This window comes from Harpegnathos saltator, unplaced genomic scaffold (genome assembly GCF_003227715.2).
Source record: "Harpegnathos saltator strain DR-91 unplaced genomic scaffold, Hsal_v8.6 scaffold100, whole genome shotgun sequence".
NCBI classification, from domain to species: Eukaryota; Metazoa; Arthropoda; class Insecta; order Hymenoptera; family Formicidae; genus Harpegnathos; species Harpegnathos saltator.
In genome coordinates, this window is record NW_020229874.1 from 335,690 (window position 1) to 353,059 (window position 17,370).

The 17,370-nt window shown below is 53.0% G+C and overlaps 1 protein-coding gene across 1 annotated transcript in view; it reads right to left on the reverse strand.

Moving 5' to 3' along the window:
- Positions 1-13,124, reverse strand: part of Ser (protein serrate) — a 42,546-nt gene extending 29,422 nt beyond the window's left edge. The window contains exon 1 of the mRNA XM_011140746.2: positions 12,654-13,124. Coding sequence (XP_011139048.1) covers positions 12,654-12,701 — 48 coding nt within the window. The 5' untranslated portion in view covers positions 12,702-13,124. The remainder of the gene's footprint in view (positions 1-12,653) is intronic.
- Between the last annotated feature and the right edge of the window lie 4,246 nt (positions 13,125-17,370).

Here is a 17,370-nt window from a genome sequence, read left to right on the forward strand (position 1 = left end):
TTTTATTAACCGCCTTTATCTCGCCAATCATCGCAGATTGTGAGGCAAGCAGTGATGTTGCGATCGATCGCGCGACTCGCGCAAAAGGGAGGGAAAAGGGACGCGCGTGTGAGAAAGAGCAGGCAAGGCAAGGAGAAGCAAGATGGGCAACGGCAACGGCAACAGCAACAACGCACCGCGCCGCGCCGACGACCGATGCGATTTCGGTTTCGAAAATCGTCCGGGCCTTTCATTTTATCTCTGAGCTCCCAAGTCGTAGGTAGTAATTACCGGTGGCCGCTACCTGCCCGAGTGAAATAGACCTACCGAACACCATTTAATTTTATACCGTAGAATCTGCACCGACGAATCGCCCCCGTGTGCCTGCGTATGCGTTCCTGTGCGCGTGTGCGCGTCTCTAGTCGCCTGTATCGTACGTCTCGTTTCTGCAACGGCGCACCGTTGCGTTTCGCGTGCTCGCGCGCGCGCTCGCGTTTTACGGGCTTGTGTTGCTCCGGTACGCGAGCTTAGTCCCTACGGTCCATATATCTCTCTCTCCTTCCTCACCGAGGAATAGGAAGACCTATACTTAATATTATTTGCTACCCGCTCTCTGAGGCCCTGTCGGCAAGGCTGCCGGAGCTCGCTCTCGCTCTCTCTCTCTCTCTCTCTCTCTCTCTCTCTCTCTCTCTCTCTCTCTCTCTCTCTCTCTCTCTCTCTCTCTTTCCCTTCCTCTAACCATGGGTCGGTTGCAAATTACCGAAATAATTAAAAACTTTTACTTCGCGTGGGAAGTCTTGCATCCGCGTCGCGTTCGCTCCTTTATCATCACACAGGTGGGTAGAATCGAGATACAAATCGTCTGACTCCCGATTAAATACTTCTCTCTCTCTCTCTCTCTCTCTCTCTTTCGTTAAATCACCACCAGCGGTCGCGGATGAAATATTCTTTATCCGACGAATGCGTTGAAGTAGAGCCGAGTGATTACACGAGTAGTAAAATTAAGTAAGATTAAATAAGATGAAGTAAGCTTAAGTAAGCTGGGGGTCTTTGAAACGCCGAGATTAATCGCAGCGACGAGAGCCCGAAGTGAGCTATTATTTTCACATTCTTCCGCGACTGGATTATTAATTCGATTTAGCCGTGAAGGGTCGCTTGTTTAGGACACTCCATTGATCGAGCAAATAAAACTTGAAAGATAATACCTTGCCTCTTGCGATAATTATAAAACAGGTAGTTCTCGTTTCGCAGCCACTTGGCGGCAAGATTAAATTTTCATGAGGCGCATGCCTCACATTTTCCCATGCGATTAAAACAATTATAAAACAGTAAAACTGTTATTCCCGCCCGCCCAACTGCTCTCCTCCTCCTCCCCCCATCTGTCGTACGTCCTATCATCATCTATCGAGAACGTCCATTGACGAGAAAAGGCGTTTTCGCGAACACACACATGCACGCGCCCGCACCTCGCTCTCCCAAGTGACTCCAGATCCCAGTCGGACGCGATCGATGCGTGGGTGTATCGTGTTCGCCACGAGAAGACTCATGGGAACTTGTCCCGTCGGTAAGGAAACGACGCGACGGACCGATGCTGTCGATGAGCTTTTGTTAGGCCAGCCGGAGGAAACTCGATCGAAGGCTGGAGTCGGTTCTCGGTTCACGATCATCTACTTGCCTTCCTTTTCTCTCTTCTTCACGAGAATCACGTGACCGAAACGCGACGGGAACAGGTGTGCGTCGTGACCCGTACGCCTCCACGCCAGGCGTCCGTCTGGAGAGGAGGAGAGATGCGCGGGCAGGTATATCGGTTTCGCGTTCTATTCTATTAACTAATAATAAGTGTGTACAACGTACGATAAAATCTCTCTCATAACGATCCGCTCATTCCGGTCGAGCGATCATCGCCCGGCGTACTCCTATCCTACCCTCTGCAGCGGAAGATAGTCCGTTCTCACGTCCGCCGTGATTAATTCCGTGTCGGTGACCGCAACGCGACGCGGCGCGGTGTGTTATTAATTTCGCGAAATTTCGTACGGTTGCGCGTAATGAGTCCGCGAGGCGACGATTACGACCGATCGACCTCGTCGCGTTCGAATCGCCGTCACCGTACCTCCGAATTCTCGAATGTCGCGCGCTTCGCGAGTCCGTAAGAATATCAATTACGCGAGCACAGTAACTTCGTAAATCGTGACCTCCCCTTGTTTCACTCGTCTCACTTCGCATCTCTTTCCCACTCGGTACACATATATATATATATATATATAAAGGAGAGTCCAACGTATCCAAAACAATCAAGGTGGAGGACCGCCTGGGGGGCCAGCACAAAAGGCCGTCGCGCAGCGAAAAGAAAGCGGTGGCCGCGCTCTCTAATCAGCGGACTATAGATTACGAGAGCGATTATTCCCGATTACACGTTGTGTAAGTACGCGCGACAGTGGCCGCGGCGATTATACCGGTAAATCGAGTGGGGCGAAACGCGATAATAAATTAAAAAGAAAAACGGCGTCCCTCCTCCTCCTCCTCTCCCCCCCTCCTCTCCCCCCCTCCCGCCATCCTCGTTGATGGCGACTAAGCGTTAAGGCGCGCACTTAATCATAATCGACGCTGCGGCGCGCCGCTGCTCGAGTTCAGTGAACACGAAAATGAGCAACGAGCCACGTTGCGAGAGGGTACCCGCCGCGGCCGCTCCGCTCGTTCGCGAACGCGGGGCCCCTGGGGACGCGACCGGGTCCCTCCTCGCTTCCCAGTTTGAATTTCAGATGGTCTCATTATTGAAATTCCCGAACAAAACAAACTACCGGTGATAAATCCCGCTATGTCGTCCTCCTAAACGGCCTCGTCGCATATTTCCATCGCGCGTTATTCGTTGCGCGTTGCGAAACGCAGCATGCAAAATGCACATGCTATGCATTTGAGATGAGGTAAAGAAGGAGTTCAAATATGTGATTTGACACGTCGACCGTAATATCGTTTTAAAGCAGGCAGGCAGGCAGGCAGGCAGGCAGGCAGGCAGCCAGCCAGGCAGGCAGGCAGCCAGCACCGAGATCGGTCGGTCAGCCAACCAGCGCTGGATAATTTATTCATGCCGCGTGCAATGACCGATACCACGGGGTTGTGTATCTTCTTGAAAGATAAAGGATTATTAAATCCCCTCGTATCGTCACACCGTGTGTGTAATTTGTTCCGCGGAGCTCGACGAGCCTTTCCTTGCCTTCGGCGACGCGGCGCGGCGCGGTACGATCCGCGAGGCGAGGCGACGTTTCCTCGCGGAACACGGCGCGAAAGCACGCAGCAACTGTTAATAAGCTGCCGCAGTATTTCACCCGGTCGCACTTGCCCACGTCGCGCGTCCGCGCGGCCACCGTCACTCTTTTGTTCGTGGTCGTCGGCGGGCGACGAGGAGGCAACAACAACTGCGGAGGTGGTCAATGAAGCACAGAGGTATTCGTGAAAAAAGGAACGCATCTTTCTTCTCCGAGCTAGAATGCCATTCGCGTCGTTCTCGCACCGATGAGCTTCTCGTGCTCGTTCTTCTCGCCGGGTTCTCCATCGCGGGGATAACGGAGACGTTCGACTCGAAGAAAATCCGATTAACGCGGACTCGAAGAAACTGTGTCAGCCTTCGCGGCAAGAAAAACCGTCTCGCGATGAGATCTAGCCGAACGGATCACCGCCGAGTAAAGTATCTTTCTCGCGTAGCCTGTCAACGCTACTCTATCGCAATCTCCATGTGCTCGTGCGACCAATCGTGAGATACCCAGGACTCTGTTCCGGACGGCGCGGCGCGGCGTATCGCAGGCGCACCAAATATGCCTTCCCGTTGGAACAAGCGTGACTCTTGCGTAAAAATAAAATTTCACATTACAAATACACACTCAACGTTCGCGACGCGTGCAGAATAGTCCGGAGCCTATAAATCCCAAAAGCCTAAGCTGCACCTTGAGATTTCTCTCTCTCTCTCTCTCTCTCTCTCTCTCTCTCTCTCTCTCTCTCTCTCTCTCTCTCTCTCTCTCTGTCTCTCTCTCTCGTCGGGGTAAAACGCGCGTTACATTAATATCCGCACTCGCGCACGGGCGCGCAACGGCGGTCACGTGCTGCTGTTCCTCCTCGGCGATTCCCATCGCGCGCCGCGCGTACCGTATCAGGGTAGCCCATTACGCTCGGCGCGTTTCGAAACTCGTGAGCGTCCGCGGCTCGTTTCCACGAACTCGTAAAAGCTCTCCTCTCCGCCTGTTGCCGCTGCCCTCACTTACTACCGGCGATGCCGAGCCGACGGGAAAAAGGACTCGCAGGCACGCACCTGTGCGCCACGGTCCATAGAGTACCGCCGCATCGTGTCGGGCACACCGCAACGCCACACAACACAACACAACACAACGCAACACTACACCACACCACGCCACGCCACGCCACGCCACACCACACCACACCACACCATACCGTACCATGCCGCACCACATCACACCGCAACGCACCGCACTGCACAGGGCAACGCCACCGGACCGCATTATCTGTCTATCTGCGAAGCGTTCGCCGTGGCTCGTCTCTTCTTCGCCTCGGGGCTGATTTTTATAGGAGGTTCGCGTGACCGTCGGCTAAACGCTTCGCTTTAACCCGCCCCGACTCCACTTCGGGGCTGCTGTGCACCCGCTTTCTGTTTTCATCTCTGCCTCCAACCTCTCTCTCTCTCTCTCCCTTTTCCTGCTCCCCATCTTTCTCTCTCTCCTCCGTCTCAGCATCTCAGCTTTTTCCTCGATCCCGCTGCCGCCGTTGCTCTGCTTCTCCGCCCGGCTGCTCTTGCGTCCGCGTGGAAGGCTTCTTCTTCTTCTCCCGTCTTCGGGAAGGATTCCCTGTTTACTCCTACCTCACCCCAGCCATCATCGCGTTCCGCGTTATTTCCGTTCTCCTTCCCTTTCTCTTCCCTTTCTCGCTTCCCGACCTCCTCGATCCTCCAGCCGGGCTGGGAATTAATATTTTGTTTGACTTTCTTTTGCCGCGGATCGGATCGTCTCTCTCGCCGTCCGGCCGCATCGACCCGTCGTTACCGATCCTTCCACGTTCCTCGTCGTTGCACCGCGGTGTGAATCGAGGAGCGTCGAGATCGCCGAGAGAACGAGCATCGCCTCCTAGTTAACCATCGTTTTCACTCTCGACGCGGTGAATTCCTGCTCGTCCTGCTGGCGCCGATAATTGGTCATGCTGATAGGCGTGAAACGAGAGAAAGAAAGAGAAAGAGAGAAAAGGATGCGCGAGATGAAGCTGCGGATCGGTTCCCAGGACGAAAGCGGAAGGAGACGCCAGTTAGAGCGAGAAGAGCGATCGCTGTTAGGACATTGTACATCCGCTCTCGGCTTTATCTCAAGCCTCCGTCACACGAAAGAAAACGATCTGCGCTGCGATTCAGTTCCGTGAACGCCGTGCGTGCGTGCGTGCGTGCGTGCGTGCGTGCGTACGTTTTCATCAAGCCGCGCGCGACAGATCGATCCTAACGAGCGTGTGTCGATTATATAGTTGCGTATCCAGAGGGTTCGCAAAATTCGTGGAGTCGCTCTTTGTACTTGTCCAAGCGCGAGTATACGTGACGCCGTACCGGCGTTCTAAACGAGTCTCGAGGTCCGATCGTGTCCGAGATTCCGCGAGTCGATTGAGATCGGCCGGTTAATCAATCACGCTCGATTAATTATGCCCCGTTCGCGCGTCGAACAAGACGCGTTCTTGTTGATCGTACGGCTACGTTCCTTCGCCCCGCGCCGCGGCGGCCCGCGGGTGCGGGGCGAAGGTCCGTACGAGAAGTGCGCGAGAAAATTGTGACAGCGCGAGTGTTTCGCCGAGATAAGATCCGCAACGTGAGCTCTCTCTCTCTCTCTCTCTCTCTCTCTCATGATGGATCTCCCCTCTCGGCGAGAGAAGATATCGATGGAAAGTCTCCCATGAAAATCGGTGGAAACATCGACCGTAGCTGGGAAAGTCACGTCAAGGGGGGGGGGGGGGAACACACGTCAAGAACATCTTTCTTCCGTGTGTTTCCAACAAGTGCGTTTACTTGTTCTCCATCTCGCGGTCTGCCAATAATCGCTTTTTTCCATCGTGTCGTGTGAGCTTGGACATTTTAATTAATACTCTTAATTAATACTCTCCACTGTAACATTTTTCTCGTTACGCATAATAGGTAGCTCGAGGCTACACAAGAGAGTCGAGAGTGTTGGTTGGCTTTCAAAACCGCCGCGCCTGCTCTTCGAATTACCGGACAAGATTATTATAATGTTCGCAGGCAGAGACACGTCGCTGTATGAGCGAGTAACAGCGCACAGCTGTATGTTATGTAATGCATATTGTATACGCGCGTGCAAAGTTGGTCGAAACGTCGACTACAGCGTCGTTACAGCGTGTAAAACGGCGTTTACATTAAGTATGTTGTGATAATAGCGGTAATAACAATGACAGAATATCATCATGGCAGGGCGTCTGGCCGCTGCCGCGCTGCGCGGGAACAGGAAAGCTCGCGGACGCGAGCGTGTTAACGGTAGGAATCGAAGTTGACGGCGGCCGCGCGACCGGTCGCATAAACTGCATTTCTCGTATTAAACGAGAGCCGATAGTCCACGGCACGTTCAGCGGATAATTAAGCCGCGGCGATGGGAGACGATGAATTATCATCGCGGCGAGAGGCGGTCGATAAAAGTCGCCGAGGCGAATCCTCAAGCGCATCCCTTCGCAACCTGCGCGCTCCGCCGCACGTATGCAGACCAGAGAGAGGAGAGAGAGAGAGAGAGAGAGAGAGAGAGAGAGAGAGAGAGAGAGAGAGAGATCGATCTCTCTCGGCACCGGGCGTCCGTCCATAACGGGGGTTTACGATAATTGTCGGAGGCCTCGCGCAATTTCAAGCTTAATAGACGGGCGTTCCTTTCTCCCTTTTGCTCTTTTGCTCCGCGCTCTGCGTGCATCCTCGCGCGGAATCGCGCCAGCCGCGAAAAATCGCAATGACAAAGGGTTCCGGCGATCTCTGGTTCGTGTATTCGTTAGTCAGGCCGCATCAACACCTTCCGATCGGCCGCGGCTTCCCGTGAAATCACCTTTAATCAGACGCGGCCCGGAGTCGATCTCGCTCGATTAACCGCGACCGTGCGCCGCGACGAATAAAAATTCCTCGCCGATCGCGTCGCTGCGATCTCCACGTCGGAGGATCGTTGCGAAGACCGCTCGCTGGCAGGATGGAAGGAACGCGGGAGCGCAAGGCACGAAGATCGAATTCAAGATCCGCGGAAAGTCACGTGAACGTCGACGAAATTTCGTTGCACTCGTTTCCGAAGGACTCGACGACCGATCGATAAGAAGAGAAAAAGAAACAAACTAACACGAAGAGAAGAAGCAAACAAACGCCGCGAGGCGCATAAATATTTGCGGAAATGGGGATAGTTTATCATACTTTACACAATGTTACAGTAACGATTTACAAGTGTACAGGAGCATAGGAGAGCTGGTAAACTGGTTCCGCTATTTTGGTCGATGAAAAATCACACGGTGAAAAATCTACTTCCGGGTTGATCTCGATCATGGACTCATCGATCGCTGCCGCCGCGCCGTGGTCGAAGGAAGCGTCAGCTGCGCGGAAGGTCGACAATCGCGCAAGAAATCGCGCGCGAGCGTAATCGCTTTGCAAATTACGACGCAACGTCGGGAGACGCGCGTGAGGAAGGCTGCGAGCGATAAACTTCTCTTTCTCACGATCGCGTTTTCTCCCCCCTCCCTCCCTCCCTCTCTCTCTCTCTCTCTCTCTCTCTCTCTCTCTCTCTTTCTCCCTCCCTTTCTCTCTGGCATCTCTCTCTTTCTATCTCAAATTTTCGCGCACAACCAGAGAAAGGCGGTGCCGCGGCTGCGCTTCTCGAATTAAAACGGACAGGAGATTCTTCAATGCGGAAGAGACACACATGTAAAAGAAATTGGGGTGCGCTTCTCTGGTACACTTTCGGGCGAGTTTTTTTCGGTGCTCGCTCGCGCGGAGGCATCGCGCGTTATAACGGTAATCCCGCTCGGACTGTAATTGAAAGAGAGCAACACGGCAGCAGCAGCAGCAGCGGGAACGGCAGCAGCAACAGCGGCGGCGGCGGCGGTGGCGGCGGCGGTGGCGGCGGCGGTGGCGGCGGCAGCGGCGGCGGCAGCGGCGGCGGCGGTGGCCGCGCTTAATTGCACTAGGTCGAAATCATCGAGGGAACGACGGCGCGGGAACCCTCTTCTCTACTGCCGCGGCCGTTCTTCGAAAGTCGTTTGTAAGAGAGAGGGCCAGGAGAGGTGACCCCCGGTAACTCCGGGTCGGCGAGGAACGCTACGGCTCCTAAGCTCCCATTATTCGCCGGGTTGGACCGAAATTGTCGATCGTTACGGAAGCGTGGATTTGCCTCCTCGTCGGCGAACGAACACACACACACACACACACATGTGAACGCGCGCACATCCGTACTTTAACCCAGCAATTTACATTTGATATTTATAATTTAATCATTTTTTCGTGATCTCAGTTATTTTGCCGAGAGATATTACAGGACGAGACGGGACGGCTAAAGAACGAGTTGTAATACTTTGAATTTTAATACGCGCTTTGCCTCTCAATTTCTATCTTTGGCTCTCTCTCTCTCTCTCTCTCTCTCTCTCTCTCTCTCTCTCTCTCTCTCTCTCTCTCTCTCTGTCGGATGTATGTATTCTAAAACATTCGCGTGTGTGATACATATCGGAAGCTTCTCGAAAGTTTGCTGTTTCGTTGCCGCTTGGAGTTCACGAACGGTTCACGAAAATTTAACGGTCTTTAATACGAATTAATACGGGTTCACAGGCATGTCTGCGAGTAACAATAGAACGCCTAAGATTCCGCGCGGTATCAGCGCGCTTCCGGCACGATGAATGGCTGAACAATTATATTGTAATTCATGCGAAGAGAGAGGAACGCGCACTGTGGCGCCCATGTCCGACGTTAATTGCGATATTAACATGCGCTCCTAGCAGAATATAATGGTGATAAGCGATCCGCAGATAGAGCATGGACTCGACTAGGTAGCTTCAGTTTTTCGTGGTTGCTCCGTTCCGGAGTGCCGACTAGTAGTACCGCGTGAGTACTGCGGAAGACTTCAAGGTGACGATTCGACGGGCGGCGGTGGGCGAGCTCGCGACGACGGCGAAGACGAACGCGGGGTATTATTGTATTGCCGCTTCTGCTCGATGCTGGCCGCGAGAACGCGCGGCACGGGGGGAGGGGGGCGCAGCAAGAAAATTATAAAGCGCGAGTGACGGGGCAACATCCGCAAAAAAGCCGTACTTACGTAGCCGTAAGTATGTACCTCCCGGCTGAGAACAAGGAGAAGGATGTGTGTAGTACCGCCCTCTCTTATCCTTGTGCAACTCGCGGGAGAGTCGCGAGAGAGTTGCGAGAGACCGGTGGCCGTCCAGCGCGACACGGCGCGGGACAATAAAAAAGAATTAAATGAAAAAGAAGAAAAACGAGGATCACGAGGGCAAACACGCCGACGCCGACGCCGACGCCGACGCCGACGAGCTGATCAATTAGAAGCAAATTCCGACTGTAAGGATCGTTATCTAACGGACGGAACCGAGTCTTTTGCTGTGATAAAACTCGATTACATTTCCGACCGCGCCTCTGCCGCAAAGTGTGTCAATAGTCACGCATTTTCTCTCGAATACCGCCTCTGAAACGAACAACGGACAACAGACTCGACTTTTTCTTTCTTACTTCGTGCGAACGTGTCTGGTTCATTCTTGCGAGCTTGTCTCGTGTAATGTCCCGGATGATTCTGACGTGCGACTTTGCGCGAGAGACCGCGGACGACGACGCGCGTCTTTTACGCGCGAATTTTATGGCAGCGAGAGCAGCTGTGGCGAGCCCAACTACTTCCCTCGGCACACATCGTACATCGTACATCGTGGCGGAAAGCTGCGAGGGAGGTTCCTATCGCGTCACAATATCTAAGGGCACGGATAACTTAATAAACCGCGTCGGGTGAATCATCGCCCGCGGCCGCCGCTACTTATCTAATCGCTCCACTTTACAGCAGTTTGCTACTGATTTGTCTTAATGTGTGCGATTAATATACATAATCGTTTTTTACCCACGTCAACGCATCGAGGCGAACACGTTTCTAGCGGACGCATTAATTTTCCTAATTAATTAATGCAGCCTTCCAGTTTACGCTGCCGAACGTCGACACGTGTTACAACGCATCGGCGAATAATTTCGGTGCTAATTAAGTTACGTACGTAACGAACCGCGCGCGTGCGTTATGCAAAAGCCGGCCTCATAGCGGTACAAGTCTCTAATGAGACTATAAAAAAAGAGAAAGACCTCGCGGAGTGTCGATCGTCGGCGGCGAATGTCTCATTACTTCATCGGGGAGAATTATTGATCGTTACTTGATGCGTGACTTTATTTCGATGGATTTACAGATTACAGAAGGTATCTCACGGCGAAGACAACAACAACCGAGCGACGACCAAGGCAAGACTGTGACGTAATTTATGTGTCCCGAGGAACAGAATGCGCATCTAGATTTATGCTAATAATAATAGAAATGTACTACACACGTGTATTTAAATATACACGCATATTGATCAAGCTCGCCCGTGAATCAGCTGCGACCGTGCTCGTTATTAACAGCTTGTGATATAACACACACGTGACAGTTTGTTAATTGTAATACAGAATATTTTCCCTTTTTGTTTCCATTCTTTTCTTTTTTCTTCTTGCACTCTTTATGCTCTCCGTAGCGCCGATAGTTGTTCCCCAAGGCGGAAGCCCGCGAGATGGAAACGCATATGTGAGAACAGCCTCGCGTAGATGCTGCATCACGCACGATAGCACCTTGCGCGATGATGCAACGAGCGGCTCGAATTCCACGCTCGAAAGGAGCCGGAGCATTATGCACCGAGAGATCGCGGCGATCTATATAATAAATAGTCGAGAAACTGGTATGGAAATAGAGCCGCGCGCGCGCGCACGCGATATCGCGCAAATTAACGTTCGATATACGCGTGATAACGTCACGCACGGGTGCTAAATCTCGCTCGAATCATACTGATAGCGCGGTCGCGCTTCGGATCGACAACGGATGATCTCTGTGTCGCGTTGTTGCTTCCAGATGATAAAATACGCGCGAGTATACGACTAGAGACTCGATCTTCTTCCATACTTTGCGGTTACATACGATACGCGAGCGCGCAAAGACGTATTGTCTCGTCTTTGAGGCAATTTTCCGATCGATAACGCGATCGATATCTAAAACCACCACAGTGTGTGTGTGTGTGTGTGTGTGTGTGTGTGTGTGTGTGTTACGCTTTGGTACGTAGTACGCTTTGGAGACAATTATTAGCTTTCTCAGACGTACTCAGACTGTCACATCTATCGGTGAACGAATCGGTGTGTTTATTCGCGCAAGTTGTACTTGCCTCGAGCTAGAATGCCTCCTCGATTGTATATGTAATATTTAAGCTAAAAGAAACTTGGGTTCACAGCCGCTCGCGAACGTATCGCGAATGATCGCTCTCTTGTTGCAACTGTACACTTTTGTGAATAGCACACATGCCCCGGGGTGCTCGTACAGGCTGCTCCGACGTGTGCTTGCATCACATGTGTTCGAATACTCGTCGTGCCGTTGCATTGACTCTTTGCCGATCTCACTCGTTATTGCTGCGCCAACGAAGGAACGAAGGAACGAGACGAGACATTTCTCGCTGGGCCCGTCGCGCACGAAATTTGCGACTTCGTCGTGCTTTACTAGCACAAGTGACTCGCGACGTTACGCGGTCGTGTCGCACCTGCGGATGACCGCGGAGGAACGGGCACTCGCGCCGCCCCGAAAAATACGATTGTCTGCGCTGCGCGCGATCGCGGGTATATACATATATATATATATATATATATATATATAAATAGCAGCGCGATCTTCTCGCACGCTGTGCTTTTTACGGCTCTTAAATGCCGGCTTAAATGTCTAGAGTGAAAGATACCGCGGTAGCAGCGCGGTCTTCACGTTTCTAGGCTGCGCGCAGCGACAGAAGCGCGAGTTGCTTTCACGCAAGCGTCGTTTCACGTAGAGTCGTCTTTCTCTCTCTCTCTCTCTCTCTCTCTCTCTCTCAAGAGAGAGAGAGAGAGAGAGAGAGAGATAGATCTCGTGAAAAATACGTCATACTCTCCCGTCGACTTGCGTCACCGACCATCAAAGACTATCGATCGTAGATTCCTATCTGTCTTAGCGATTCTATGCGTATAATTTATTGGATATTCATGCTTCGCAGACTCGAGTCGCGATCACAATGAACAGGCGTGAGTAATGAATTTTTACGAGTAGAACTGACATTCTTCGGTTATACCAAGTTTTACCTTGTATAAAGTATGTCGAGAACGAGAATCTCCGACTCTCTATTCTTCTGTTCTGCAAAATTCGACAACAAAATATAGCTCGCGTTATTCCACCTGTCCACTTTGACCAGTTTGCACTGAAATGAACAGCGAGCTAAAAAACAGCGATCAGTCACAATGCGATGTGATCGATGCCTCGATGACTTCCGTTTCCGCCGATCCTCTTTGCAGGCCTCTTAGAGCAAGCAGGGGGATCGGGAGACCACTCTGACGAGAAGCAGAAGCGGGAAGCACAAAGTGGTGGGGCGCTTACCTGTATGAGGTGGGCAAGGAACAGGACGTAGGCGGCGGCCGTCCTCATGTCTCTCCCTGGGGAATTCCCTCGACTACCGCATATCACCGATCCCCGTTGCCGCTGCTGCTCCTCGGTCGCTCTCCCGAGCACTCCAACTGCCGCGCGTATCCGTCGCTCTCTCACCACTCTCACCGAATTATTACCGAACGATTACGATCGGTCGATGATATTTCCCGGCACACTGCACTTTGCTGATCTTCCTTCCGGTCGGCGCACCAACACCGAATATATCGCTCCACTCCGGTCGCCGCGCGTCGGTCCCCCTCGACCCCTTCCGTCGACACTCAACACTCGTGAACACTCGGGGGAGGTTATGCGCGAGCACGCGCCCGTGCTGCGCGTCACCGTCGTTGGCCGCGGTTTCTCGCCCGGGTCATCCGCTAGGATCGAGTTCGACGCGAAGCAGATGCGAGAGAGAGAGAGAGAGAGAGAGGCAGAGAGAGAGAGAGAGAGAGAGAGAGAGGCAGAGAGAGAGAGAGAGAGAGAGGCAGAGAGAGAGAGAGAGAGAGAGAGAGAGAGAGAGAGAGAGAGAGAGAGAGAGAGAGAGAAAGAGCGAGTACGATGAGCTCGTGCTCGAAGAGGACGTCGAACGGCAGGCAGGTGAGGAGGCTCTCGCGTACGCGTCTCGGCCGCGCTCTCGCGACGCGACGCGGCGCGGCGCGTCGACAGGTACCTTTCCCTCGATCGCCGCTACGAGCGAGCGGCTATCGCGATATCGCCGCGAGAATACGATCCTCGCGCTGCGCTTCTTCTTGTTTTTCCTCTTCCTCCTCCTCCTTCTCCTCCTCCTCCTCCTCTTCTTCTTCTTCTTCTTCTTCTTCTTCTTCTTCTTCTTCGTCTTCTTTTTCTTCTTCTCTTCCTTCTTCTTCTTCTTCGTTCACCTCTGCCCGCGCAGACACCTCGCGCGACTCACTCGTTCGCCATTTTCTATACTCGATACCGGTATGGCGTTTGCGCGCGCGAGACTAATCGAAGCTGAGCGATTAGGTCGCGATTCGCGGCTGAGTTCACGTCGCGAGTTTCACTCACGAGAGAACCGCCGACTCCGAATTCGTCGGAGAGAGAGAGAGAGAGAGAGAGAGAGAAAGCGGTCGCGCGCGCACGCGCGAGGAAGCCCGCTCCCGTACTCGGCACCTGCTTTCCTCGACGCGCGATGTCCAGCACACGTGTTCCACTGGCCGAAGATGATATCCTATGGTTCAAGTAGAGATGTCGAATCGTCGCGTCGGTGGTATCACCGTCTCTTCCTGCCGGGCACAGAATCACCACTCAACCTGACACGTTGCGGTAACGCAACGGTGGTGGGCGCGCTCGAACATGGCGGCAATTCGGAACTCGGCTTCTGTCAGGTAACAACGAACAAATTTGTCAACTATCCAATTATTCACTCGACTGCTCGCTTGCGTCGACGCAATGAAATGGTCGCGAGAAACAAAAGTGAGACACCACAATTCGTTCGTAGAGAGTCCCTCCCTTTTGAGACGCGAGCTAATCTCTCGCACCCCTCGCGGAGGAAAATCCTTCGTTTCACTAACGCTTCCGCAAAGACACAGAGGGAGAGAGAGGGAGAGAGAGAGAGAGAGAGACAGAGAGGGGGGGAAGAAAGATCGAATGACACTGTTCACGCACACGCGTTCGCGATCCCCTCGAACGACGACGTGGAAGTGGACGTGTTTCACGCGGGAGTGCACGAGGAAGAAACAGGTGTGTGCACGTGTCGCGACGTGCGGCGCTCCTCCGTCGTGGTGTACGTGGTGGCACGCACGTTGCTTCGAGCTGCTAACCGGTGCGTATATAGACGTATCTGTGTGTATGTGTGCGTGTATACATGCGCACGTGTGTATAAATGTGTGTGTGTGTGTGTATGCGCGCACGCGCATCCGTGTGTACTACCGTCTTACTATCGTGCGCGCACGCTGGAGTGCGAAAACGCAGCAACCTCCACGGAACTCACAACTTGGTCGCTCCGGGTATACTGAGTCGAAGCCGCAGGCCGGCCTGCGGGCCTCCCCCCGTTCACCACGGCTTGTCCCCCCGCTCTTCGTCGGCCCCCTCGTTCGTCCTGACCCCTTCTCCAATCATTCCACCTCCGGGAGCACGGAGGACCCCCTTACGTTCACCCCGCTTCGCTTCGCTTCGCTCCGAGTTTCGCATCCTCACGGGGTCCTCTCTCTCTCTCTCTCTCTCTCTCTCTCTCTCTCTCTCTCTCTCCCCCTTCCCCCCCTTTCTCTCTCTCTCCTCCCGCATCGCATTGCCACTTTACACACGTTCGCCGGCACATCTCCCTCTCTCTCTCTCTCTCTCTCTATCTCTCTTTCTCCTTTCCACTCTTCTACAGTCTCTATATGTCTCTCTTATCCTCTCGTACGTCCACCTCGTGTGCGCGCGCGCGTGTGAGTCCGCGCGAAGCGCACGTGCGTGTGCATCGAACTTGGCGATCATGCTCTATGCCTGTGTGCGTGTCGCGTACATCTCGAAGACTCTCTCTCTCTCTCTCTCTCTCTCTCTCTCTCTCTCTCTCTCTCTCTCTCTCTCTCTCTCTCTCTCTCCCTCCGTCCCTCCTACCTCTCTATGAGGGGCATTACACGACGTACACTTGTGCCTCTCGTGGATGTTGGGGCCTGGCCCGCGAACACGAGCGAACTAACGCGCTTACTTATATACGTCTTACAATCGGTTTCATCACGAGCGAGTCTGTAACACCATGCTTGTGTACTCTCACCTCCCTCGAACGCGATCGAGGCGAGAACGCGCGCGCGCGCGGGGCTAGGCGTGCTCCGTGACCGCCGCTCGAGATATGAATTTCGCGGGGCCGCTCCTCGAGGAGTTGCGGTCGCGAGGATATCGTCGAGCCGCGGATTGCACCGCCGGGCTGGGCTGATATGAATTTCGTTGATTGACTGCGGGCAAGACGCGGTCGTCGCGGATCGATGAACGCGACGAGCGCCGGCTTCGATTCGATTACGATTCAAATTTTGCGCGGCAGCGCGATGTGCACGTGGTCGGATTATTAACTTTCTGAACGTGGGGATTTCCCTCTTTAACAACCGACAACACTGAAACACGGCGCGAAGTATGTAGTTTAATCTTTCATGAAAAAGTGAGAGGTGAAAGTCGAAGGTAAAGTGGAAAGCAGACGAGGATCATTAACGAAGTTTATTTTGTCAACGTTACGATCTGCTTACGATGAGAGAATAGTACAAAGGCAACGAAAATGCTTCCTTTCTGGTGGAAGGGTTGACGTCTGGTCTCTCGTAGGTAATGTTTCGAGTCCCAATTTAAGCAACAATTTGAGAGGAAAGGATCGCCGATGATTGGACGCGTTACATTCAGGGCCTTATAAAGTGTCCGGTGGACCGTTCTTCGCAAATTAGCCGTCCGCTCACACGGAGACAAAAAAGCGTTTAAATATCGCTAATAATCGTTATATCGAGCCCGATGTGTACGTATCGAGCCAAACGACCGGGAGTTTTCGGCAGGCTCTCTCTCTCCCGGCTGCAGCAAGATAAAATTATATATATTCACGAAGAATGATTTCGGACGATGAATAATGGATAAGTCCTGTCGCGTGTCCACCGTCATTATGTAGCGAGCGGGCTACGTTCGTTCGCGAGAAGGAGGGGGGAGAGAGAGAGAGAGAGAGAGAGGGAGGGAGGGAGGAAGACAGGAAGAAAGAGATGCCATCAGCGTGTCGTGGATCGTCATTGAATTTCTGCCCCATATACATATATACATATATACCGTTCCTCGTAATTCGCGTGTCGGAGTATCGTGCGAACTGCGGAGTCGAGCAGTTAAACGGCTATAAATTATCGGCGCAATGAGAAACCTCCTTTACTGATCCCCTTTTAGGAACTATATAATAAGGATGTGCATGTCGCGTTTACGTGACGCGTCGTCTGACGATCGGGAAACCATAATCGTGCGGATTAACGTTCCTCTCGAAAGATCCGGACGTTATCCTTTCGGAGGGCGCCGGCTTTCGGCGAAAAATCGTCACTTCGCGATATTCGCGCGTAACTCTTCCGAGGCATGAATACCTCCGCGTTATCGCGAGAACGCTTATCTCGTTGTAACGGAACGAAATAACAATTTTATACATGTGTTACTCTCGTGTTCCCGAGTCGTTTGATAACCCACCCGAGGCACGACAGAAATTCTCTTTTTACTGTTTACGTAAAAATTCGACAGGGCCGTTATTGATTCACGGGACGCTTTCTGCAAAACAGGTGGACGTCGCAAGTTTCGCGTCAGTTTCGCGACGCGATAAGAAGAGGCGCGGCGCTTAATAGGAATATTCGTGAGGCAGGGTACGCGACGGAGAACCGTGGTACGGGGTACGGGGTACGGGCCCTAATCTTCGAAATGAAATTTCACGACGCTATCGTGTCAGCCTCGATTCGCAGAGTCATTACAACGGCGAGGCTCACCTTGGCTGAAAGAACCTGTAACGGATGGTATAGCGCAACACACGGCGCGGCTATGTATCCATCCTTCTCTTTCTCTTGAGCGGCAGTCTTGGATCGTCTGACGTCGACGACGAACCCAGTGTGGTAGCGTAGCAGTATGGTGTACCATGGTCCACACGAACGGATCGGTAGTGGGATGCTGCTTGGTCCACGATCTTCGTCTTTCTCTCTCCCTCTCGTTCGATGCAGTCTCTCGCGATTCCGTC